The sequence below is a fragment of the Delphinapterus leucas genome, chromosome 7 (genome assembly GCF_059928025.1).
Source record: "Delphinapterus leucas isolate spDelLeu-1000000601 "Yukka" chromosome 7, BTC_Dleu_Yukka2, whole genome shotgun sequence".
Taxonomy (NCBI): Eukaryota; Metazoa; Chordata; class Mammalia; order Artiodactyla; family Monodontidae; genus Delphinapterus; species Delphinapterus leucas.
The window spans coordinates 88,394,540-88,420,302 of NC_143135.1; the positions used below are offsets into that span (position 1 = coordinate 88,394,540).

The window sequence follows — 25,763 nt, forward strand, 5'->3', positions numbered from 1 at the left end:
GCTCCCTTTGCGCATAGCACTCAGCACCATGTACATGGCCCTGGGTTCTGACTGGTGCACTCTAAGAACATGCTGTGGAAATGCCAGTGGTTGATTTATCCCTGGACCCCCAGCATCATGAGCAGGTATTCACGTACCATGAATAACAGGAAGAGTAATACGGTTACAAAGATTTTCTTCCTCTCCTCAGATCCCTACTCTCCTGGAGACCAAGCCTCCTGGCCTCACATGTCCTGCTTGGGATAACTGGGCTGCAAGCACAGTGGGGCTGGTTTTATCTTCCCTGGCAGCCAGTCACATTGCAAAATCAACAAGACTAGTATAAGCTCCTTCCTAGAATGGCACTGCATGACATGGGACTGCAAGCTAAGGGGATTAATCTGATAAGAAATAAAACACTTCAGCACAGAAAAGTCTGAGCAAATCTTTATTGAAAATGTTTCCATCTTAACAGAAAAACCCAGGAAGAAACCTAGATGGATGGCTGCAACCAAGATTTCCATGACCTCAAGATAAGAAGAAAGAAAACACCATTTAAATCTTAGCAAATATGTCAAGTACTTTATTTCTTTGCTTGTTTTTTCAGCTTAAACTCCCTTATGGAGATTGCTTCTGCATCTTCTCAAACCCTCAAACAGTAAGCGGAAAATTCTTGCATAGTGTTTTTTATAGGAAGCCAGGGCTTTTGATCAAATAGGCCTGAGACCCCCCCTCCCTTTCCTACTCACATCACTGCCAACAAAGATAGAAATTTGTTATCTAAAATGATATCTTAACCTTTTAAATCTAAAAATTGTCTAAATAAAAACAATTCAAGATATCTGTTTGGGGATTTTAGGCAGATACCAGAAATTTGGGTCAAAATAAACCCAAAGCAGAAAAATCCAAAAAAGGCAATTTTTCTCCAAAGTCTTTATTTAAAATGGCAATATATATATATATCTATATATATATATATCTATATATATATATATATATCTCAAAGAAAGGGTCACTTCCCAGAAAAGTCCATTACTTCTATGCGGAGTCCTCCAACTAATGCATCTGCCTAATAGTGACAATGGTGTCCTTAGCAGACAGATGTGCTAGTTCCCGAAGGACATGGCCTCTGTCAGGAGCTGTGCACCCCTGGTGACAGCTGTGCTCAGGCCCCTGCAGATCTGATGTTTCTCCAGCAAAAAAATAAAAATTGAAATGAAACCTAATGGTCCTTCTGGCTGAGGCTCTAGAACCCCCACGAAGGATGGTGCTTGGGGAGGCGGTCTTGGCTTCACATAAGCGTGGTCCATGGAGGCTTAAGACACTAAAGAAGCACATGTGGCCACACTCAACCAGGTCTCAGTCATCTCTGGGCCTCAGTGGGTCTTGGCCTGCACATAGCCCCAAAGAGGGTCTGGACACGGAAAGATACAGTCAGACATATCCCATCATCCTGTTGACCAAAGCTCAGCTCTCCTGGCAAGCATCCTCAAGGAGAGCAGCAAAACCACCTATTAAAGCCATATTTTCTTAAATTTATTCCCCTTCTTAATAACCAAGTAATCTAAAGAAAACCATTCCTCAGCCCTCCTGCTCGCCCCTCCCCCCACATCCACACTCCATGCCCCCAACCCTCCTTTGTCCCTCTGACCCGGCCCCTACACACTCTGATGTTCCCTTCCCCCCCCCCCCCGACCCTCCACCCACCACCTCGCTGAGCCCCAGGCCTTGAGACCCTGCTGTCAAGACTGTAAATCTGGCCAAAGCTGAGAACAGCAAACAAAGGAGCAACTGTGGGAACTGACAGCTCAAGGCCTCTGGCATTGGTTCTGCCCTTGGAGATGCTGGCAGGGCTGGTCTTCTCACAGGGCACCCCATCCATCTCAAAATGACAGAGCACAGGGCATCACTGCCTGAAGACGGCTCAGCAGGGCTGCTGCTCCCACGAAGCAGTGGGCATTGGAGAGAGGGGCCTTCTCCAGGAAGGAAACGTGGCAGAAATGAAAACTCTGGGCCACAGATTAGGCAACACTTGGCATCAAATATTATCTTTAAAATCCCTATAATTCCCTCCCAAAAGGAAACAGAAATGGAAAAAGAAATAAGAAAGGGAGAGTAAGAAAGAGAGGAAGGGAGGAAGGAAGGAAGGGAGGGAGGGAGGGAGGAAGGAAGTCTGGTTTACAATTCTAGTTTGGGGTAGAAACTGTAGTTTGTAATTATGAAACTCCAAACAGATATGAACCTGAGGCTCAATCCCAGGCTCATTTTCAAATCCCAGTTTCAGGGTACAGGATGCTCGGGTGGGAGCCAGCCCTAAAAGCCTTCCACGGAAAGCGTGTGGTTGAGCGCATAGGTATCGCTATCCTCTTCCTCCAAAAGCAGCTTGTCGATGGTCAGGGAACTGATGGCTCTCCTGGGGTCTTCCACGTCCTGAAGGACTGGCTCCGGGATAGAGATAGGGAGCTGGACAAACTGGGGCCCCGGCAGGGCTGGGGCTGGAGGCTGGTACTGTAGGGTGGAGGTGGGCAGCGTGGACAGGGGCTGAGGCCACGGGAAATAGGTGAGAGGTGCCTGGTGCTCTGGGCCCTCCAGCTGGGGTCCCACTGTCGGTGTGGCAGCACTTCTCGTCTGTGATGGGGGAGACACTGGTTGGTTAGCAGCCCTGGGGTATATCCACTGCCCACCCTGGTCCCCACGGGGATCTCTGTTTCCCTCACCTCAGCCCTTTCCTGCCGTCTCACTCCAGAGGTCTCCGTCTCTCCCTGCTCAAGGTCTTCCCCAAGGGAGAAGCCAGACAAACTTCCGCATCCCTTACCCTGTCACTCACTAGCTATATGTCCTTGCTCATGCTACTTCCCCAGCTGAAGCGTCTGTAAATAGATTACACAGAGGACTGACATCATAGAGCTGAGCGAATTAGAGATACTTTTCCAGATTTCACTGAATATAAAATGCATCCCGATTTCAGAGATATTAAAATATGTGTGAGGAGGGGGGAGGTGTGCATCTTAAAATCAATGCAAACACAGCATGTTAAACAACAAGCCCATCACACGGCATAGCAGCTATATCCCAAAGCGGCCACTGCTGTGCCCAGACACAGAGACTGTCCAGGCTCCACACAGCAGCTTTGGCATTTTAAGGACCCCTTGGACTCAGCTCCACTAGCCTCCCACTACCTCACCCTCCGCTGCCTCTTAGCTGGGCCCCCTGTGGCCAACCCAGGGACCTCCAAAGGTCAGGGCCGTTCTCCCAGGTCCTCTGTAAACAACATCTTTCACCTGCACAGCAGCCACCCTACGAATCCCAGCTCAAGCCTGCAAAGCCAGGGTCTGGATTCTTACTATCTTCCACTGCTGAGGAAGCAGGTGGGGGAGGAAGGTCTTTGCATGGAAAGACCTTTGCATGTGTGTGTGAGAGGCCAAAACCTCCCCCTACCACACTCCCTTCTCTGTCATAGCTCCTCCAGTTGCCACTGTGTCTTGGGAGCAAACTATTGGAGTCACTCAGGGAAGAGCTTATTTTAATCTCCTGGGACCATGTTGCAATGCAGATTCTGGTACAGGAGGTCTGGTCAGGCCTGAATACTGCATGTCTAGTTGGATCCCAGCTGACACCAGTGCAGCTAGTCCAGGGACCACAGTTTGAGTAGCAAGGCTTTAGGATGTTTTTCTATAGAATGATAGAGCTGGAAAGGGTCTCAGAGGACTTCCAGCCTCCCAGCAAAGCCTTGTTATTTCTAGTATTTCAAAAATCCAAACAGATATCCTACAGTTTTGAGTCATAAACCTGCACAGGTCAACTGTGACTGCAGGTTTCTTGGCTCAGGGATAGAATTACATCAAACTGTCATCATAACAGGTCTTATCTCCTGCTGATCTGGAGTGCTGATTGGCAGCTCTAACCAGCTTTGATGAGTTAATTTACAAAATGGCAAAACAAATAAATTATTTCTTAATAAATATAGTTTGTTTGTTACACAGAACCTTTCAAAGTAAGAGGTGAGAGTGATGAAAGGATAAATAATGAAAGAAATGCTCGGTCCTGAAATGGTTGGGAAACCATTGTGTCTACCACTCCCCACCCTCACCCCAGGCCTCTGATATGGAAATGAGCTGCCTGGGAGAGGTGTTGAATTAACTCCTTCCCATCCGCCGTCATTCAGGCCCCACAACTGGTTTGCTGAGTAGCCAGGTGCGCATGGAGTGGGAGGGCTCCTGCAGCCTGTGCCTGGACGGTGCTTGAGGGGCAGGAGCATCAGGGTGACACTGGACCTTGAGGTAAACAGAGAGGATTTGGGGAACCAAAGCAAGTTCCATCATCAAGGGTGGTTCTGCAGTGACTCATGAGGCCCCTGTTCTATCTCCCACAGTTTTCCTTGGACTGGAGCTGGATGTAGCTGTAACCACAGGTCTTTTCTCCTCTGAACATTTGGAGAATTCCCATTCCTTTGGTCAAACAGGCATCATTCACATAAAACTGTTTCTCTTCCTTCCTCCAATCCTGGGGGAGCAAGCACTTCCTTTCCTATCTGGCACTTGAAGACGGCCCTTTGTTAGTGTTGTTGGCCAACTTGGCAACGATCATAATAACTAGCATCTATCGGGTGCTTTCTGTATGCTAGGAACTATGCTGAGCCCAGGAAGCGTTCTAAGCCCTCTACGTGCATCATGTCATTGATCCTGACATCAACCCATTTTACAGATGAGGACACTGAGACTCAGAGCGTTAAGTCACCAAGCTCAGGATCACATAGCTAGTGAGTGAAGGGGCAGAGATTTGAACCCAGGCAATCTGACACTAGAGGTGGAACTCAAAAAATTACCCTGCAGGTAGGTCTGACTCCATCAAAAGTACAGTTTTCTGAAAAATTGTGTCACCTGTTGCTCAGCCTAAAAATGTTCTAGTAAATCCCATTATTGGGTGAACGATCACCCCCTAAATAATCTGAGTAGGAAGGAGAGGCTGGCTCTGGCAAGAGACCCCACACAAGTATCACCATTTAATAAAAATTTAGACTCATCACCGAGACTCACTGCCTATGGGGCAGCAGGGGAGACTTAGGACAGAGAGGCAGGAGTACGTGCCAACCCCGAGGACCACAAAGCATGGCAAAGGAGGCCATAAGCCTTTTCTATGAAAGATATTTGAAGTCATTGGGAATGAAAGTAGGCCTTCCTGGAGGATGGGGTGGGCTTAGATGATGGGATTATCCTGGGAATCAACAGCAAGGAAGGTCAGGGGTCTGGAAGTCAGCCCTGGTTCTAAAAGGGTGCCCTCAGCATGGGTGGGTATAGAAAGGCCTTTGTGTGACATACCGTGACATTGGTGATGAGCGGCTGGGAGGCGTAGGTCAGCACCGAGGAGGGTCCCACAACCGTGTAGCTGGGGCACACGGGCTGCACATACATGTCAGCTGAGTAGGGGCAGCTGACAGCCTCATGGGACACATACTCCGTATAGGGTGCCCATGGGGCCAGGGGCTGGAGGGTGGCTGGGGCGGGCTGGGAGAGCCAGCCGGCACACAGGGCCCCCTCCTCCGTCACTGTGGAAGCAGAGACCTCCATGTCAAGGCAGGAAGGACCTGTGGGAAGGAGGAAGTTACAGAGCTGCAGGTGTCTCCCAGATGCGGGTCCGGGAGGAGGCCAGGGCTGTGGGGAGCTCTTACCTACTGTGGTGTAGGTCGCCAGGGGCTGATGGGGCAGCACCACCTAGAGGGGAGAAGGGAGACCGGGATCAGGGTTCAGCCATCTCCCGCTGACCCTCTGCAGGGAGCTCGCCCAGAGGGCCCCAGGGCAGGAGGGTATCGGGTGGGGCGCAAGAACCTCCCTTGTTAGAACTAAGCCTCATGTCCCAACCATCACCACCTATACTTTCGAGGGATCGGTGTTCCCGTTTAGCAAGAAGGCTGTGCACTGAGGGAACTGGCTCCATCAACGTCCCAGGGGGAGCCCTCAACTCACACCAGGACATGTGAGACACTTGCTGTTCAGTGGACCAAGCCAGCCGCCCCATATTCCTCATCCCACTTCAAGGCACTTCTACCTGGGCCCATTCTCTGGCATCCACACCAGGGCAACGTGCAGCCTCCGTGCCCTCGAGGAGTAGCCCATGGAGTGGGACATCCGTACACCGCCACCTGACCACCCCCAGCCCCCTACACACACACACACACACACACACACACACACACACACACACACACACACACTCTGGCCACAGCGGCCCCCTCACCGCGGTCGGTGCCACCGGCGGCCCGCTGCTGGCGTGGCCACGTTTCCTCCGCAGCAGCTCCTTCACTGGCTCCTTCACCCGCACGCCCTGGTACGGCCGGGGTGGGGCCGGGGCTTGCTCTGGAGCTGTGGCTGTGAAGAAAGCATCACTGGTACTCGGTCTCCCTTCTCAGACAGGCCCCACCCCAATGTGCCCCCTCTCCTCGAGGGTCTGCCTGCTCACCAAAGTTGTGCCTGAACGTGCAGGACCACACGAGACTTCCTAGGGTATTCCTCCCAGTATTATCACTCCTCCTGCCCCAACACTTCTACGGCTCCCCTGCACCCAGAGGATTAAGGCCCGAGCACCACCGGGTGATCTCAACCCATTTTCCCAACTTCTTTGTACACTAACCACTATGGAAAGCCTGACTCCAGCCAGAAGGTCCACCTAGACTCCTCTCCACCCCCCTTGAAGGTCTCCCCTCCTCTTCTCTATTTGCAGTTTCCCGTGGTGAGGATTCCCTCTCACTTTTCTCGACCTCTGGATTCTTCCTGACCCAAGACTACTACTGCAAGCCTCCTAGCTGACCACAGAGCCCACAGAATTTGCTTCATCCTACAACCTCTTCAACACTTCCAGACAGGTTAGTATTCATCACAGGGGGCGGCAGGGGATGGCATAAGAGCAGGGACTCTGAGTCAGATGCCTCAAAACCTGCCCCTGCCACTTTCTAGCTGTGTGATCCTGGGCGAGTTACTAAACCTCTCTGTGCCTCTTAACCTACAGTTTCTTATCAAAGGAATGTCGTAAGGAGTCACTGACATAGCAAATGGGAAGCATAATACATGCTAAGTATAAAATCAGGTACAGAGTAAGCATTCAATAAATTTGTAGTCTGCTATGTAATAATTAGTCATCCTTTTTGGGGTAAATTTCTTATGCCCCTAGCTAGATTATAAACTTCTCAAGGTGAAATATTATACCTTATTTCTCTATATCATCCCAAGTAGCATGTCCATAATAAGCTCAGTAAGTTATTTGTTGATTAATTGGTTGGATGATTATTCAAAACGTGCTGCCGTTCACCTTCCCTTCACCTCTCCTGGAACTTTAGAATGGGCTGCAGTGAATGCTTCCCAGGTTCTCTGTGTCTCCCAGGACAAATACCCAATGGTGATCCATGTGCCCTGGGGCCAGAGAGTATCCAGCCTTGCCTCCGAGAGAGGGTTCCATCTGCCTTTTGCCATCAATTCCAGGAAACCAAAGCACCATGAGCTGGAACACAGGGCTCTCCCTGGCAGGAGAAGAAGTCCAAAGCAGCCATGGCTGGGCAGTGACAATCTACCCTCCCAGACGGCCCACAGCCGGAGGCCTTGGGCCCTTGGAGGGCAGGCCTGGGTCAGCCAAGAAAGGCAAGCAGCACTGGGCCTTACGACTCACATGGGAGTCCATTATCATCCACTGATAAGGGCCCAGGGACCTGGGCTCTGAATCAAAAGCCCGGAAGCCTGGGTATCTATTAAAGCCGGATCCGCAGTGCTGCCCTAACTAAACTTTGCTCAGTAAATACCCACCTGATAAGACCCCAAGCCTGACCAGCACCAGACCTCCAACCATGCTCCAGGCACACACATGGTCTGGCCTGGAAGCCCAGGCAGAGAAGCAGGGGCAAGAGAGAAGTGCTGTCCAAGAGCCCCAGAAACACGTGAGAGTCAGAGAACCCCAGACTCAGATGCATTTATGGGGGCTTCCTAACCTGGCCAAGTAGCAGAAGCGACCAGGGAGCGATGCAAAATACAGATACCCAGGCCCTGCTCCTGGAGTGTCTGATTCCAGGTGTCTGATGTGGACTTACGAATCTATATTTATAAAAATCCCTCAGGTGATTCTGAAGCTCTGCTGGGATTAGGACCACTGCTAATGCATCCCTGATCTCCCTCTAACATCCCAAGAGGAGATTAAACATCCTCTTTCTAACTTGCCCTGTCATAACAAGGGATCTCTACTGGTATTCATTCATTCTTTCAAATATCGATGGGCACTAGGTATACAGCACTAAGCAAGATAGATGTGGCCACTGCCCACACGCATCTTGCAGTCTAGTGGGACAGGCAAGCAATAAAACAGTTACAACTTGTGAAATTCAGGCTGAAGCAGGAGTGTACAGCAGAGAGAGCCAGACTGGTACCTGCACCCTGGGGCCACCTGTGCACCATCATCTTTGTTTAAACAGCAGTGACAATGGACTTAAGAGCTCAAGATATCTGGGCTGTCAGTTTCTGGTGGAAAGGTCTCAGTTGATTTATTTTACATCCCTAAGCCTCAGTTTCCTCATCTGTAAAATAGGGATAATAGTTCCTGTCTCACACGGTTCTTGTGAGGATTAACTGAAATAACACACGGGAAGCTCCCAAAGCCATGTCCAGCATGCGGTCGATGTTCAACACACGTTATTTTCCTTCCCCTTCCTCCACCCACGTTTACCTTCCTCTGGAGAGTGCAAATGTCAGAAAGCTCTTCCTCTTACTGGACCTGCCTCATGGTGACAAGCACCATTTTTCCTGGCATTACCTTCTAATGAAACTCACAATTCATAATCCATTTACAGCTTTCTCATCTACAGAGTGAGGATCATAGTGGTATATACCCGGTAGGATAATCTGAGAATTACATGTAAATGCTTAGAATAGAGCTTACACGGAGGAAGCACTGAAAAGATGTGAGCTAATATCATCATTAGTATTAGTAGTAGTATCCCTTCCCAGCATCTGAAGACAGACCCCCAGGTCCCCTGTAGAGTCTGAGCGAACATTCCATTCCTTCAGCTATTTCAAAACGACATGTTTTGAATCCCTCTAACCTTCCTTCTGGCTGCTTCACTCCTCCACAAGTTCATTTGCCACTTCCCCTTATGATGGGTGATGCCCAGGGGTGACCAGAGACCCCAGGTATGGCCTGACATGGCAGAGAACAAGGGCCCCTGCCCTCCTGCACTCTGTTCACTCATTCTCAGGGTCACCCACAACTACACCAGCTTTTGTTCACACCCGTATCACTCAACCTACACTTGTCTCCGGTTGGGTTTCCAGCTATTCTTAGGCATAAAGTGCAGCCTGAGGCCTTGTGCATTTGGGAGAAACTCAAGGGACAGGGTTATTTGGGGGTCTGAGCATGGTGATCACACTCTTAACTCAGTTGGGGGACAAGAAAGGCCCCATCACACATGCACACATCTCAGACCAGATCAAAGACAGGTATACGGCTCATGCCCCTCTGATTTGCATGTACACTTCTGGGGAAGGGCCCAGAGGACTTCCAATCCCACTCCCCCTGGGAAGTGGACACACGGACCACTTGGCTGCAAAGGGGACAGCTGGGCACTTCCAGCTTCTTGGCAAGTGAGAGCTTCCTGCCTCCTGTTGTTTTTGAATCAACGAACAAAGAGGGCTTGGGGAGGTGCTGTGAGCAGAGGTCATCACCCTCTGATGTCTGGACTCCCTTGGAACCCACAGTGTCAACAGGTGTGCCCTGGTACAACCACCATATGGAGAACAATTTCAAAGTCCCCACCTCTTCCTACTGCAGTCATGAAACTCCTACAGCTCCCAAGGACCTCCTGACTGCCCACCCAGGAGTCCCCAGCCAGCTGCCAAGGAATCCTGTGACTGCTGCCAGGTGAGTAGGCAAGAGTGAAGGCACTTCTGATAGTGTCTTTGCAAAGTGCCCATGAAATATCAAAATCTGAAGCCTCAAGACAATTTCCACAGGACCCCAACGGCCGAGTGTACTTGCAAGGTGAAAACGCAGTTGGTGCCTTTCACATCAACCTTTGTGAAGCAGCGATAAACATTTCTAATTCCACAGTAAACACTGGACTCCCTACTGCTGCTAGCAGGAGAAATGAGCCCACAAATTCAAATTTGGAAAAGGAAAAGAAGCTTGTCTGCAGTCATGATTGCTTTGCCTTGGGTCTTCTGGATCCCTGAATAAAAAAAACTAAACTAAAATATTTAAAAGAAAAATTTAAGATTATTAAAATAATTTCTTCAAATAATAATACTAAATAAAAGAAGAGCCAAGGAAAATAAAACAGGAGATCAAAATAGTAATACACAAGCAGAGAAAGATGAAAGTCCAATTTCCCAAAGTAGAGTTGACCAGAGATTTTCATAGCACTGGCCGAATTGCAGCTCCATGCAGCACGCTTTCAAAGCCTGAAGCTTTCTCACAATTTATCCTGTGGTTCGAAGGCCCTTTAAGTCCCCTGTGGGCATCCAAGTGTCCAGCACTGAGAAAAATCTTTCCACCTAAACACAAGCCTCTTGACCCTCATTGGGAATCTCCTTTTTCAGTCTGAGAAGTTCAGCCATATTGCCTTTCCACCATGGCAAGTCCGTCACCAATGTTGTTTGGGAAAAAAAACAACACTCATTTACAGAAAAACCTATGAATTTGGCCCCAGTGAGGGCTTCCCTTTTCCAAAATGAGCAACGAAAAAATCTGAAGGTATAAAAAGTCAGCAGAGGCTATTTCAGTTCCCCCTGCCGCATACCCGGACATGCTTCACATCACAAAAATAAGAGTCCTGCAGCTGCTGTTCCACTGGAAAGCACAGACCATGACAGATTCAAGCCCAAGGGTCACCTGAGACAGCACTCTGGCTGCATGTGGGCCCTGCGCTTGCTTTGCACCAAGCTTTGGGAACATAGGATTCTACAGGTTTAAATAAACATGGCCCTCGGTCCTTTGATAAGGTATAATTAACATCACCAAGGAAATATGCAAAACTGCCAGCACTTGTTTATTTAATGACCCCATGCAAACCATGTTAAGTCTACATTTCCATCATCAGGGAACCAGGAAGAGGAACCCAGCCCACCCATCCTGACAGTCTAGCTCGTTTGAAAGCGCTTCCCATTTACAACTGTCTAGTTGAAACTTGAGGATGCAGCCACACGAGGCCATTTTGAAAGACAAAGCTTTCCTAGCCCAGAAGGACACATAACACATTATGGATCAGTCCAAATAACCACAGTACATATGATTCACTTTTGCTGCTGAACCTTCAGTAGTATTTTAAAAAATAAAAAAGACCCACTAAGGAGAAATACAATAATATTCTTGTTACTTACAGCAAAACCAAAAACAAATAATTGAACAATAGGAATTCAAGCCTAGGGCTAACAAACTTGTCCTAGCTTCTAACTGAAAACAAAGTCACAAAAGTTGCTGACACTTTTCACTTTAATGTAAACAAGCTTGCTTGTGTTCTTGACCTAAGACAGATGAGGGCTCCCAGGAAAGTTTAGCTCCTTTCAGCTGAAGGATTATTCATATCCTTAATTGAAACACTACTGCAAGTGTTCTTGGTGAAGGTCTGAGTCAAAGTCTTAAAATTTGTTCTTTGCATTCATGGACAATGGCTGATTTTTTTCCAAACAGGAAGAAAGAACTTGGGTTTTGGCCAAAGATTGGACTTGACATGCTACAGAAAGGCTTTCCCACCCAATTTATACTAGATTGTAGTTTACCTTTTTTTAATGTAGACCAACAAAGAAATCCCATCTACATGTAAATTTAGGTTTTCTATTCACTAATGTTTGAACAGAGGAGGACCCTGCAGCCAGGAAATATTGAAGTGTCACTCACGTATTCTAGCAATCTGCATAACAGGGAAGAGGAGGAAAAGATAGACGGACAAAAAGGGTGGCTTTAAAGGTATACAGAAGATATGGGAAAGTGGAACCTCAACTGAATTAGGATTTGATGTTGCTTGAAGGCTACTGGTCAGCCAATCAAGAGTAAGTCTTGACAACTTCATGTGTAGAGTAGGATGTCTCCATCAGGAGATCTCAAAGATGGCGGCTGAGCCCATGTTCTCTGGTCTGGTCACAGAAAGGAAGGGAACAGTAGGCATTCCCCTCCCTGTGTCCCCATTCTAAGAGGCATATCCCCATCAGCCCACACAGAGCTCACTGATCGACCATGGGCAGGTCGCTGGGAACGCTAAACGAAGGCCACAGTCACTTAGGACTTCCCCAGACCTGGCCAGACCAAAAGTTTTGGATGTCCCACCCCATGGCCTTGGGTAGACTCAGCCACAAGGCCTCTAGTGGCAGAGCCTTCAGACTTTTCCCTCACAGGCACTGCTGCTAAGGCGTCCCTCCCCCAGAGCCCTCAGCACCCCTCAAACCACACATCCATCCTCCCTCCAACCCTCCCACAGAACAAGAGGAGCACAGAAGGCTCTGGATACTGCTCCCTACTCCCAGAGACAGTGTCAGTGTGAGACCTCTTTTCTGTGGAGACGCAGGTATGTTGAATGCATGGCTGCCAAAGGTCTGTGTGATTCCTGGTCATGATCTTAACTCCCAGGAACTCAGAAATCACCACACTCACCTTTGCAAGATGTTCTGTGGCTCACAGAGAATTTGACACAAATGATTTCACGTGAAGACTCACCACAACTTCTGAAATAGGCAGGGGAGGTCTTCTTCTTACCCTCCTTTTCACTGATGAGGAAAGTGATGCTCAGAGATTTTAAGTGATTTGCCTGAGGACTGTGCTTGTAAACAGCAGGGTCATCAACTAAACCCAGGACCTCTGATTCCAAGTGCAGTCCGCTTCTGCCTCACATCCTGCCTCCTCTCTGCCCCGGCAAATCCCATTTATTTCTCTGGGGGACACTGGAGGTGGGCCACTGAATGGTCCCCTGCTCCGTTCTAACCCTCTTCCCTCCACGCTGGGGGTCTGGGCTCGCACCACCCTGATCCAATCTCCCTTGACTGCCAATTCCCGCAAAAGAGGGCGTCTCCCAGCCGAGGAGGGAGAGAGAAGTCCATGAGAAGCTTACCAGCAGTCTGCTCACATGAGGAGTGGCGAGAACTGAGAGACCCACACAATTCCCCGCAAAGTTTTATTTTTGGTATTTTTCGACTGAAATGACAGCGGATAGGTCCACCTGAGAAACCAGCTGCATCTGCCTGCCTTTTACAGAAACTGGGGTCACCAGAGCAGAAAGAGCTCCCGTCTCAGATACCATGTCCCAGGGCGGGGTCAACAGTAGGAGACCCCTGGCAGTGCATTCTGTGAACAGAGCGGAGGAAACCATGCCCCTGCCATCATGGAGCTTACTGTCTAGTCTAGTAGGGAATATAGATTTAATCAAATAATTGCACAAGCAAACCTAGAATTACAAATGGTGACAGAGCTGCATCTGCCTCATAATTGCATTATTATAATAATAATTATTATTTGATTGAATAATAATAACCTAATTAGGTTTTTAATAAAAACCTAAATTTACATGTATATGGGATTTCTTTGTTGGCCTACATTAAAAAAAAAAAGTAAACTACAATCTAGTGTAAATTGGGTGGGAAAGCCTTTCTGTAGCATGTCAAGTCCAAGCCTCACTTGATTTAGTTGGGCTTGAATGAGCAGCCAGCCAGGGGCCCCAGCCTCAAGAGAAGAGTGCATGAGGCTCGACTGTTCTGTCTCCAGTGCAAGGAGATGGCTCTGGGGTCAGGCTCAGCCCACACCATGAATGGAAGCCTTGCCCAAGATGTAACAAAGGAGCCCCAGATGTTCAGGATCCTTCCTCAGCCTAGGGACCCTGGATAAACCCCAAAGACGTTTCCCTTATCCTATCTTGGCTGATCAGCCCACTAGGGGAAGACCAGTCCTAGGAATTCAGATTCCAAGATGGAAAGCAGCTGGCTTCAGAAGTTCTAGGCGGTCTCAGATCTAACTTTCTGAGATTCATAATTGCAGGGGCTTTTGAGTCAGGCTACAATTACTCTCAGTGAAGTCAGAGACCATCTCCTTCTAATGGTGCATTTATTTTAATTAGGAAGGGAAGAAGCATCTAATGCAACCCTAAAATCCTTGGCATTGAAAAGTGGTGTGGCATTGTTTGGAACCGAAGCAGATCTAGTTTGGAAAGCCTACTACATAGCTTATCACTATGTGACCCTTGGCAAATAATTTAACTTGTGTGTGCCTCAGTTTCTCCATTTGTTAAATGAGAATAATGATCTCCATCTCATGGGGTTATCATGAGGATTGTATGAAATTAACCAAACACCTAGCATGTAATAGGTTTTCAAGAGATGGCTGTTTCTCCTTGTTCTCAGCCAAAAATCTGTGGTCTATCACTCATCAGAGAAGTAGCCTTGGTACAGTGACCCTAACTTGCCCTCATCCTGCTGCATCCTGATACTGAATGTCTCTATCCTCAATATACCCAGGGCCTTCTTCCTCCAGCAAAGCCTGTCTGCCTTCCTTGTATTCCTGGAAGTCATCCCTCAGGTACTTGGGCCTATGTCCCCAGCAGCAGGATGGCCCTGTTTAGGAGACAGGGAGGCCAATGATGCTGCAGAGACACTGGTCAAAGACCTCACATGCAAACAGAGCAAGCCTGGAGAGGAGACATCAAAATCCTGGCACTGACCTGTCGTAAATATACCATGAGCTGAGCAGAAGGACTGTTTTCTTCCAAAGCCACCAGAGGATTAGGTTTGTGGCAGATTTTACTTTTTAAAGGACAACTCTAGGAAGGAGTACCTTGGAGATTTTTGAGTGGCAGACAGAGTAAGATGTAGCCCCTCAAGGAACCTGTATGTATCTCCAAAAGGACAGGGACGCAGACATGACTGAGGCCATAGTCATGGATACATCTTCAAGGGACTAGAAACCTAGAAGCACATATCACATATGGGATGCAAACATGGCAGTGGATGAGGGAGGGCTCTTCAGTGGTCAGAGAGGGAAGTTTTACCAGCTATAGAGCAAGACAGGCTTCTGGCTGACATATTGGGTATTGCCTCAGCTTTACCTAGAGCAACAGGGATCAAAATGGTGGAAGAAGGGACCTACACTGAGAGCACGAGACCACATCAGGGAGTGAACCAACCCAGGGCTCCCACCCAAATTCTATGGAAAGGCAGCACCAGAATGAGGAGATGGAGCAGAGGAGGCAGATACATCTACCCTCTTTAGACTGAGATACAAAGCCTAAATCTAATTGCCAGTATGATCTAGAACAGGAAAAACCTGTGGTTAGGAACTGAGGACATTCAGTTGTTTGTTCCTTGATTTAAGCAATATCTAGTTTAGGATTTCCAAGACCAAAGACTCTTATAAAATAAATAAAATTTTCCTGAGACCCTCAGGTAGGGAACACTTCCTTGGAGGAAGGACTCTTCAGACCCAGCATCAGCTATATATTTGGGGTCAGACCCAGCTGCCCAAGACTCAAGGCTCATGGTGGCCTGGGTACAGCCTACATAAGTGAAGGCAGCCCTAATAATTGATTCATGATGTGAGATGTAACTGCCAGTCAAAAGGAGCTTTTTTGTTAAGTCTCGGGTTTACTAACTAATGGTCTTATGATGTGGGGGAAATCCCTTGTGAAGGACACTGAAGAAGTTAGAACAGCAAGCCTGGGAAAGACGTCACTAGGTCAATCTTTGAGGAATGTACCTCCTTCCGTATTCACAAGATACCTATGTAGACTGAAAACACGACTTTCACAGTCTCAAAGCTTCATGGAAACGAATACAACATGCTTCACAGTGACTCACTTTTCTCTAGGAGTGAGGTCCTTACCCTGGAAGTATTTAAACCAAGGATCTGTGACCAGGTATCAGAGTTCTTGCTAAGGAGCAGAGGACTGGTCCAGGTCAGGATTGTCAGGCTGTAATCAAAAACTCTGGAATAGAGTAAAGGTGCCTATAAAGGGAATTTTTTGCCAAGAAAGGGAAGGAAGCGGGGGAGTCTGGGGGTGAATGAGCAATCAGAGCTCCAAGAGCCTCCCAAAAGTGCTCTGTTTTTACTTTTGTATCAGAGGTCTGCAGTAGATTTGGTTTGAATAAAGGGGGTTGTGACAAAAATGTTTTAGACACCAGCCGAGATAGATAGAGTTGGATTTTCTTCCCAATGATAATATTTTACATCCTAAGATGCTCTTCCTTCCCCAGAATCTAAGCAAGAAGGCCGTTTACCATTTATGCTTGAGGATCCACATCTGAAGCCATATATATGCTCCATGACACCTTCCCTGATTCCATTTTCCTCTCCCTCCTGCTGAAGGGATTTACTTCATTCGTTGATTTCCCTAGCTGGAAATAATTCCATTATTGGATGGATGCATGCTTGCATGGGATGATAAATGGATGGTTGATTTTCCTTCTATACCTTTCTTTCCTAAGTTGGTGCTGCTTTCATCCAGCATTAAAACTTGTTTCTATCTTCAACTCTCTTGCCTCCCTTTTTCCTTTCTTTTCTGTCTTCCCAGCATTGCTCAGTCCTAGAAGGTTATAGCAATCTTTGTACTCCTATTCCAATTAAATTTATGATTCTTTCTAGAGAATTAAAAAGTAATTCATCTTTCTTAAGTGTGGTCAAATCCTTTTTGGTCCCAACACCTGGTCCGAGTATGACTCTGGTTTGTAATTCTTTGGCTACCTGCTCTTCCCAGAAAGTGATACTAATGAAACCATTACTGAGAAAAGGAGGCAGCACATTGTTGTTTCAGTTTTCAGTATCACTTGTTCTATTTCTTGCATACTTCAAGCTAGATTACAACACCTCAAGTCCTATCTTGTGAATTTAAAAAACAAACACAAGTTTGCCAGTCAATACAAGCCATCCACCATCCCACCTTATGAGGCTGGTAGGAAATTGTGATCCAAGTTCCAAGTTTGGTCACAGTATGGCCAGCTTAACCATCCATGTAAGCCCTGATCACTAACCCCACCATGAGTTACAAGACTGGAAATATGCAACCTGCTATTTCACAAGAAAGGCAGAACTCAGAGGCCATACAAACTGTAATCTAGGCTTAGCTGCATAAACTTTGTCCTCAGAGGTAGAGTGAGTAAGAATAGGAACATAATAATAGTAACTAATAGCTATTGAGTGTTGACTTAATGCCAAGCACAGTAGTAAACACTTACCACAACCCTATGAAGAACTGCATTCCCCTTGTACATACAAGGAAATGGCAGCAAAGTGAGGCAAAGCCGGCTTCATACAACCACTGAGGCATAAACCTAGGATTCAAACTCAGATCTGCCTGCCCCAGAGGCTGAGCTTTAAACGGCTGAAGGGAGAGAAAGAACAGAGCTGTCACTCTCTAATTCAAAATAATCCCCTCTACCTTGCTTTCCACACCTCACTTACACACACACACACACACACACACACACACACACACACACACACACGTGAAGGGAGAGCCTGAGTCTTCCAAACTCTAGACAGCTCAGAATGAAGGAAGTGCCAAGAAGGCAAAAGCCTTGGCTTCCAGCACAGGCTGCCACACAGGGCTCCCAAGAAAACAGACAGGCTATGTTATTTTGGGGCAATTCTAGGTCCTTCCCTCCCTTTTGAACCCTCCATTTCAGCTAAAGTATCTGCAAAGAGCCCAGTGAAGGAGGTATAGCAGGAAAGCAAAAACTTCGTTTCCTTCAATCAGCAAGCTGAAACACATGCACCAAAAATGTTTCCAAAGTATGAACAGACATCTGCCAGCTGGTGCACTTCATTTTGTCACTGGTCCTTTATCTAACATGGAAGGCCTGTGCTTCTACCAAGAGCATCCTCCTAAGCCCTGTGAGTGAGACGGGCACCGTGGTAGAGAGACAGGACAGCTTAGCAAGACAGCACTCAGGGTGAGTTACTAACCTCATCTTTAAGCTTCAGTTTTCTCATCTATGAAATAGAGCTTAAAACAGAATCTACCTCATGGAATTTTTATGAGGATTAAATGACATAATACATTCAAAGTGTGGCAAAGACTGGCGGTTGCCACACCCAGCATCTGCCCTCTCCTTCCTTACTGTCAACCCCGACATTTTGGAAGGTTGGCAATGTGCCCAGCTAAACAATTACACTATTCTCCCTTGCAGATGGCAGTGGCCATTCGATGTCAGCAGGAGTTGTTGGTGTTGGTGGGGAGATGCCATGATAGAGAAGCATGATTTTTTTTGCCTTTCCCTTTTCTTCTTCTTCATTGTCTGAAACACAGATGTGATGGTTGGAGCTACAGTGCAACTATGAAGCAAACTTGAGGGCAAAGGCCACATGCCAAGGACCTCAGACCAGAAAGACAGAAGTAGCCTGAGATACTGTTGGCACTTAGATCCTCCATACAGCCCCTGCAGACTACTATGGACTTTTTTGTGTGAGAGAAACTATACCACTGTCTTATTTATTTAAATCCATGTATTTTCTGGTCTCTTCAATAACCACCAAATGCAATCCACAGTGATCCAGCAGAACATCTGGTATACTGCATGGCACCAGGGAAGCACTCAACTGAAATTTATCCCTATGAAAAGGATTGAACATGTTCTGCTCATAGTGGTGCAATGTCCAAAAGTATATTCTAAGCCATCAATTTCAGCCTCCAGGTCAACAGTTCTCAGCTCTACTGCCCATTAGAATCACCTGGGATGCATTTGAAAATATGTATTTATTTTTTATAAGCACTCATGAAGACTCAGCAACTCGAGGTGGAAAAGGATTTCAGTCAAGTCCAGTCTCCTTGTCCTCAGCCAGGAAAACAGAAGTCCCATTTTACAGCTGGAGCACTTGAGACCCACAGTGGTTAGGTGGCTTGCCTAAGGCCCCACACCTAATTACCCAGAGTCTGGAAAGTAGAATCCATGTTTCCTGCCTGCAAGAGTAACGCTTTGTCTTAGCATCACACAAGCAGGACAAGAGGGTTTCAGAGGAAGCCTCTCCATCCCAGGCAGCCCCACTCTATCAAGCAGTTTCTCTACAAAAATGAGAAAGCCACAATGTTACTAAGTATTTCATAAAGGTGAAAAATATGTTAATGATCATAATCAATTAGCCAACCTTGGTTTCTTTGGCTCAAAGTGAGAAATTGGTGGACATCTTCATTTAGTGGGAAACAAGCCACTTTAGAAAGAAGTTAGAAGGACAAAAACCTAATATCTTTACTTTGTAATAAGAAAGTTTAAAAGCAAAAATTTACAGCACTTCTAAGTGAATTAAATGTCCAGATATTTAGCTAATAGGTGTGGACAACCCTGGTCCTTTTTTGTTCCTCACAACAGAACAGATTTGCAGCTTTGAATCAGAAGAGAGCTTTCAAAACCTCTGACTCATAAACTTTTGGGCTGTAGAGGGGGACATGGTTGGTTTTTCATTTAGTTAATATAAGGAGAAGAAGTAAAGTGTCCACCTTGAAACTCATCAGCTCTTTTACCGATTAATCTGTGCGCTTAGTAGATGTGTGTCACTTATTTCACCTCCCCCTGTGCACGTAAATTCGTGAATATCTTTTGCATCCTAATTGTCCTAATCAACAAGAACCACTGCATCAACAGATAAACTTGGTAGGAAGTAAAGGTGTTTATTAGGCTTATTAAATAAGCAAAGGTTATATAATACAGACTAGAAATATTAGAAGCAGTCCACAGACCGAAATTACTTCTTGTTGTAAGTTCATCGGAATTTATGCAGGAGATAGAGTTCCAAAAATTATATGTATATTACAAGTTTTTCTTATCTTTAACTGAACTTTTAACTGTCCTCAAAAAGTTGGCTATTTAGTGAAAGTATAGAGTTCTATGTCAATGAGAATTTTGAGACCTTAATTTATCTATTTGGTGAATCTCTGCTCGGTTCAAGTTGTCTGAGAGTAAACATTCATGCCATAATAATTTGATAATAAGTATTTCCTGTTCTTAAGATGCCTCCCTGAGCACTACAGCAAAGAAACACCAAGACCAAGTCTATGGGGCATCAAGACAGTCAATTCAAAGAAAATCAGTCAAGCAGGCCTTCTGTTCTCATGTAGATCTTTCTCTAACATAAATAACAATAAAAAGCAGTTGTTCAATTCATTCATTTTCTAACAAGTGGTGTTGAGTTTATTATACACAGTTCCACTGCTTTTAAGGAAGAAGTCAACCAAGTCAAATTTCGGCATCGTGCAAATCACGTAATCAGTTGACTGCAAGCTTTGTCTCCCATTGGTGCTGGCATTGTGCAAGTCCATGATACCCAGTAACTTAGGGAAATAAACATCCTAAGTACTACCCAAATCATCTTAAACCAGAGGTTGGCAAACCTTGTCTGTAAAGGGCCAGATAGTAATATTGTTTGCAGGCCATATGGTCTCTGTGTCACCTACTCAACTCTTCCATTGTAGCAGAAGCAGCCCTAGACAATATGTAAATGAATAGACATGGCCATGTCCCAATCAATTTTTATTTATGAAAACAGGCGGTGGGACTGATTTGGCACTCAGGCCATAGTTGGCAGACCTCTAATTTAGACCCTTGGAAAACTGTATGTAAGGTCCTATCGTTCAAAAATATTTTGATGTGCCTTTTTAACTATGCTAATCAAAGTGTGGGAAATGATTAGAAAGGATTTGGCATAGCCCTAATCACTCGAGATGGGCCCACAAAAGGTGTCCCAGGAGGGAAGGTGCTCTCTTACCACTGTCATTAATTCTCAGGAGACATGATGACACTTTCCCCATTCTCTACTTTAGTTCTGACAAAAACCTTGTAAGGCAGGCATTAGAACCCCCATTTTCCAGATTTGTAAGAATGCGAAAAGGTTAAATAATTAAGCTGCAGAGCCAACTTTCAAACCCAGACCTGTCTCACTCCATCGTGCCTGCTATTTCTACGGCACCGTTACTAGTTGGCCTTAACAAGGACTTCTTGCTGGGGTGGATGTCAGTTCTTCACATCTACGCGGCACCTGCTGGACCAAGTGCAGAACCGCAGGGGGGCGGGGAGGGGTGGTGGCAGTGGGTAGATCTGCAGGGAGCATGACTTCTTTGTCCATCTGGCCGGTCAAGCAAATCTCCAATTCATGGTTGTGACTTGAAGATTTCTACCTCTGTGTGCTCCCAGTTCTGAGATGATCTGAACCAAAGCCCATGTTCACATTTAGTCCACAAACAGGGGTCACGGGCCAGGTAGGGAGGAGGCAACATCTACAAAGTGAATGTTTTCTTAACCCTTTCCAGAACCCCATAGTACAGTCATTTCAGCTCAGGCCTCAAGGGTGTTTTCTGAAAAAAGAAAGTGCCTTTTCAGCGCTCTTGGTGCCTGATTTCAAATTCTGACCTTCCATCAGGTGATTCTAAGTGGGCTGACAATGCTGCCCTGTTTTTACTGGTTTTCCCACAGGGTTTAGTCACCCACGTGCCCTCAGTGCCTTAGACAAGGGCCTCACTTAGGGTAAGGGGATGGGCCCAGTACCCGGGGCCTTTCCTAATTTCCTTTAAGATGCCAAAGAGCAATTAAAAAGAATTTTGATTATGTGCATCTGAACAGGTAGAATCGTTCACCCCAGTTTTTCCACTGATGAATTTACAACGTGGTCTCCCTGAGGATGGAGTTTTGCTGCCCCTGACTGACCTCCAGGGAGTGAGCAGGAAACGTGCCTCTAGCATCCCCTTTAAAAAAAAATTGTTAATCTCTTAGGTGGAGCTAAAGAAGAAAAAATGCAGTGTGTTAACAAAGAGGGGGAAATATGGCAGCTCATGAGTGCAAGGAAGCAACCCATATCTCAGGCACTGAAGCAGAACCAGAGCAATCAACATCATCTCAGTGGCATCTCATCTTACTAAGGGTATCTCTGTGGAATGGGTATCATTTTTACCCCATTTTACATATAAGAAACCTGAGGATTAAAAAAAGAGAAACCTGAGGATTAAAAAAAGAGGAAAGTGACTTTCTCTGAGTAGGTAGGAATAAAGGCAGAAGTCCCTCCAGGGGCTCAAATAAAATCCACAGATCGGGCTCTAAGTGTCGGGGTCCGGGCATATGGACACTCAGCAGTTCCCAGTAGGGACATTAATGCCCACCTACCACCATTAATGCACTCCCACAGGGCCGGCTGCCTTTGCCCCCGCAGGGGAGGGTCTTGCTCTATCCTGCTCCTGGGAGCGGTGGCCACCACCCATACTAGAATATCCCTAGTTACCTTGGAAGGATTCCATAACTCTCAAATGCAAATTAGAATTCAGTTCTTTCATTGAAGAAAAAAACTGCATCTTGCCAACATCGAACAATGATGGGACTTCACAATCTGAGAAATTTTGAAATCGTTCCTTCACATTACACATTAACAAGCTCAGTTGCAAAGAATTTACACAAGAAATAAAGGAAACAATGAACTGCTGATAAGTGACTGTAAGTTATGACTTAATCAATGATGGTATATTTTCAGAACTGTAAGGTCTCCATTAGAATATCTTTTGTAAAATAAATAAACACTCCCTAATGTATCTTTCTCTGTAAATCTAGTTTCTCTTATATTAAGTTTGCTTGAGGTAGGGTGTACCTGAATTCATTAAAGGGCATTTTAAAGACCTAAGCACCTTTAAAAAGACAGAGAAAATTTTTGGTACTACTTCTTTCTTGAGGAAGTACAGAACTGAGCCCCAGGAAGGTTCAACTCTCTTGAGGCCATTGAGTTGACTTTGTTTTTCTGAGAAAGGAATGTTGTTGATAATCTCTGTGTGATTTCAATTATTAATAACACGAGTCTCTGTTCAGTCCCACATATGGAAAATAAAGTTCACAGATGTTCCATCCAACTCCAGGGATAAACATTAAGGTTAGAGGTAAACCCGCGCCCCATTGCGCGGGGACACACGAGCCTTGCCACAAGAGGGGAAGAAGAATGACAGGAGAAAGACAGCAAAGCAGGTGAGGACAGGCTTGACAAGCCAAGTTCCCACATCATCCCGATGCAGTCACAGAGACACATCGTGCCTTTGTCAGAAAGCTCAGTAACTCGGAGAGAAACAGGCCCACGGAACTGAACCACAGGGTAGAGTAGCTGTTTATAAAAGTAAAGACACTCTGGTAAAGAGCTCCGCGCTCCCCCTAAATTGTGTTTTGTGACTCATCAGCTGCCCGTTCTTCACCACAGTGATTCACGCGGGCAGCGGAGACAGGATGAGCTGTCCCACCTTGAACACTAGTTCGTTCCCCTCCAGCCTGGAAAATCAGCATCACCTCTGACAGGTTGGTTTCTCCACCCCGCTCCATCTTGCCTACCTCGCCCCTCCTGCTCCCCTGGCTGGTGACCGGGACCCCGCTGCCGGTCCCCCCCACCCCCCGCCCGTGCCCCGCACCTCCCCGGCTCCCGGATGCCTGGCGAAGCCCAGGCCCTCCCTCGCTGACTCGGCTCCGACAGCCACAGCCAAACCACTTACGTTTTTGCCAGAGCATGGCCTGCGACAGGATGTTGCCTTTTCTCTTTGAAGCAGACAGTTTGGCTTCTTTAATGTGAGACCCGGGTGTGCTTGCCTCCAGTGGAGCCACCGCCTGCTCAAGGCTGTTTCCTCGGCTTTTAAAGGCCTGCGTTCCCGCGGCGGGGGCACAGCGTCATCACATCCTCCCACCCCGGGCGCCGCCGCCGCCCCTCTTCTCCAGCGGGGCGCGCATCACCCCCCTGCGCGCGCTCACGGGCCCACCGGCGGCCCACCCCTCCATGCGCCATGCTCGCGGCCAGCCGGCTGGATCTGCACAACCAGCCGGCCCAGGAGGCCGTGGGCCGCGGGACGCAACCCCATGGGGTGCCAGGGTGCGCGGGGCGTGGGCAAGTGTGCGTGAGTGTGAACTCCGTGAGCGTGTGTGTCCAGTCGTGCCCCCTCCGCTCTGCGATGGGCCCTAAGACCCCCTGGAAAACTCTGGGTTTTCTGTGGCACCCATTCAGGCCTCTCCACCACCGGGGTGTCGGCAGCGCTCAGTCCGCCCTGGGCCCTGCTCGACGGGAAATGCGATTCCCAGGGGACACTGGTTCTCAACACAGGAGGAAACACCTGTAGACTCTTCAAGCCTCACTAAACAACCTCCTTGTTCTTTTAATATTGCTTTTCTGTGCATTCCATTTTGAACCAGGTTAGCGCTTCCCCTTGCCCCGCAGCTACGACCAAAATGGCCAGGCCTAATCATGCTTAAACAGGGGGAACACTGGTTCTGATGGTCCACATGCCCACGGAGAAAGAGGCCAGCTCCCTCAGCGCAGAAAGAAGACTCCCGGGCTCTTTAACTGGAGCTGGGTTCTCGAAGAGAACTTGCAGACGTTATGTGAAGGAGCCTCCCTCCTAGCCGGCAACACCTGTCCACATGAAGTGACTCGGCGGAAAAGAAATGGGGTTCACCCTCTGATAGTGTTTGGGGTGTTAGGCCATGGACTTCTTCCCAGTTTGGTTGCCTTCTGTCACTGGGTACCTGAAGTCCACATGCTCAGGCCCTAATGACCCCATCAGTCTGGGGTCAAGACCACCTGACTTGGGCCCCCTCTGGCCGGTCTGGGGCTTTGCTGCTCTGCCCTCCACACTGCCTCAGAGCCGTCTCACACAACCTAGATCGAATCATGCCATTCTCCAGCTTAAAAAGCCTTCACCTGGTCCCTTCAGCCACAGAGCTGGAGGCACAGAAGACCGCTGGCAATCTAATCCTTGTCTACCTTCCCAGGCTCGTGGCCCACTTGAGCCCACCCCTGCCACTGGTCCCCAGTGCCTTCTAAGCACTCTGCACCCGTGCAGCTCCTGCCTTTGACACTGCTGTCCTCTCTCTCTCGGTTCCTGTTCTCCAGTTCCTCACCCGAAAATCATCATCTCATTTTTCAGGATACTTCCAGTGGAAAATGTTCTGACCCACCAAACCTCCTCATCCAGAAAATATCCGTCCCTCTTTCCTCAGGTCCTGGAGCACTTTGTTTGTTATGTGGCAGTAAATTGTTGCATGCCGCTGTAGGCTCTGCAAGGATGTTTCATCTTTGTCTCCCCAGTGCCAACAAAGGAGCTGGAGCATATCTGTCTCTCAATAAAAGTTCATTCAAATGAAGTGATGAATTTAATGAATTACTGTCTCTAATGGGTTGTTGGTTTGAAAGCAGGTCTTGAGAAGAAATGTTGTCCACATAAACCAGCCACATAAACCAACCAAACTCACTCAAAAAACAAAGTCTATCTCCTGGCTGAGTTATGAGCCCTCAGCACAAAGCCTCTGGGCTTTAGGACATGGAGGCTCCAGTCAGTGGCCTGGCAGGTAGCAGTGCTACAAGGCCTTGGGCCACACTGAAGTGTATCCACAGAAACAGGGACACATCCATCAGGCCTGGCTCCGTCGGAGAAGACATGGGTTCCCAACAAGGCTCTGGCACTCACTAGCTATGTCCCCTTAACCAAGTCACATAACCCTTCTGAGTCTCACTTTCCTTGTTTATAAAATGAAGAAGCAGTTCTCTGAATGTCTCACAGCCTTCTTAGGAGGATATGTGACCTCAATGGTCCTCTCTCACATTGCTCTGTAGTCTGGGCATCTGTCTTATTCTCTCCAAGTTCCATGAAATTAAGAACTTTTTTCTTATTCAGCTTTGTGTCTCCTCACAGGCCTAGCATAATGATTTCCATGAAGTAATAATAACAACTTATTATGTACCAAGCTCCATGTGGAGCCTTAACTACATTATCTCGTCACCACAACTCTATGAGAAAACTTCTACCCATATTGTTCAGAAGAACAACAGATGCTTTAGGAAATCTAATT

The 25,763-nt window shown here is 47.2% G+C and overlaps 1 protein-coding gene across 1 annotated transcript; it reads right to left on the reverse strand.

The window, feature by feature from the left end:
- Nucleotides 1-1,674: 1,674 nt before the first annotated feature.
- On the reverse strand, nucleotides 1,675-23,843 carry POU2AF1 (POU class 2 homeobox associating factor 1). The gene is made up of 5 exons (XM_022561577.2): nucleotides 23,420-23,843; nucleotides 6,214-6,344; nucleotides 5,648-5,690; nucleotides 5,298-5,563; nucleotides 1,675-2,607 (listed from the first exon to the last, which is right to left on the reverse strand). The coding sequence occupies exons 1-5, from the start codon at nucleotides 23,433-23,435 to the stop codon at nucleotides 2,293-2,295; spliced, it is 771 nt and encodes a 256-aa protein (XP_022417285.1). The 5' UTR covers nucleotides 23,436-23,843; the 3' UTR covers nucleotides 1,675-2,292.
- Nucleotides 23,844-25,763: the final 1,920 nt, after the last annotated feature.

Bases quoted from the DNA above. Each gene is read 5' to 3' on its own strand.
- POU2AF1 (XM_022561577.2), bottom strand. The intron at 5,564-5,647 runs GTAAGAGCTCCC...TCCTTCCCACAG, and splicing joins GGCGACCTACACCACAGTAG to GTCCTTCCTGCCTTGACATG. The intron at 2,608-5,297 runs GTATGTCACACA...CCCCCATCACAG, and splicing joins CGCTCATCACCAATGTCACG to ACGAGAAGTGCTGCCACACC.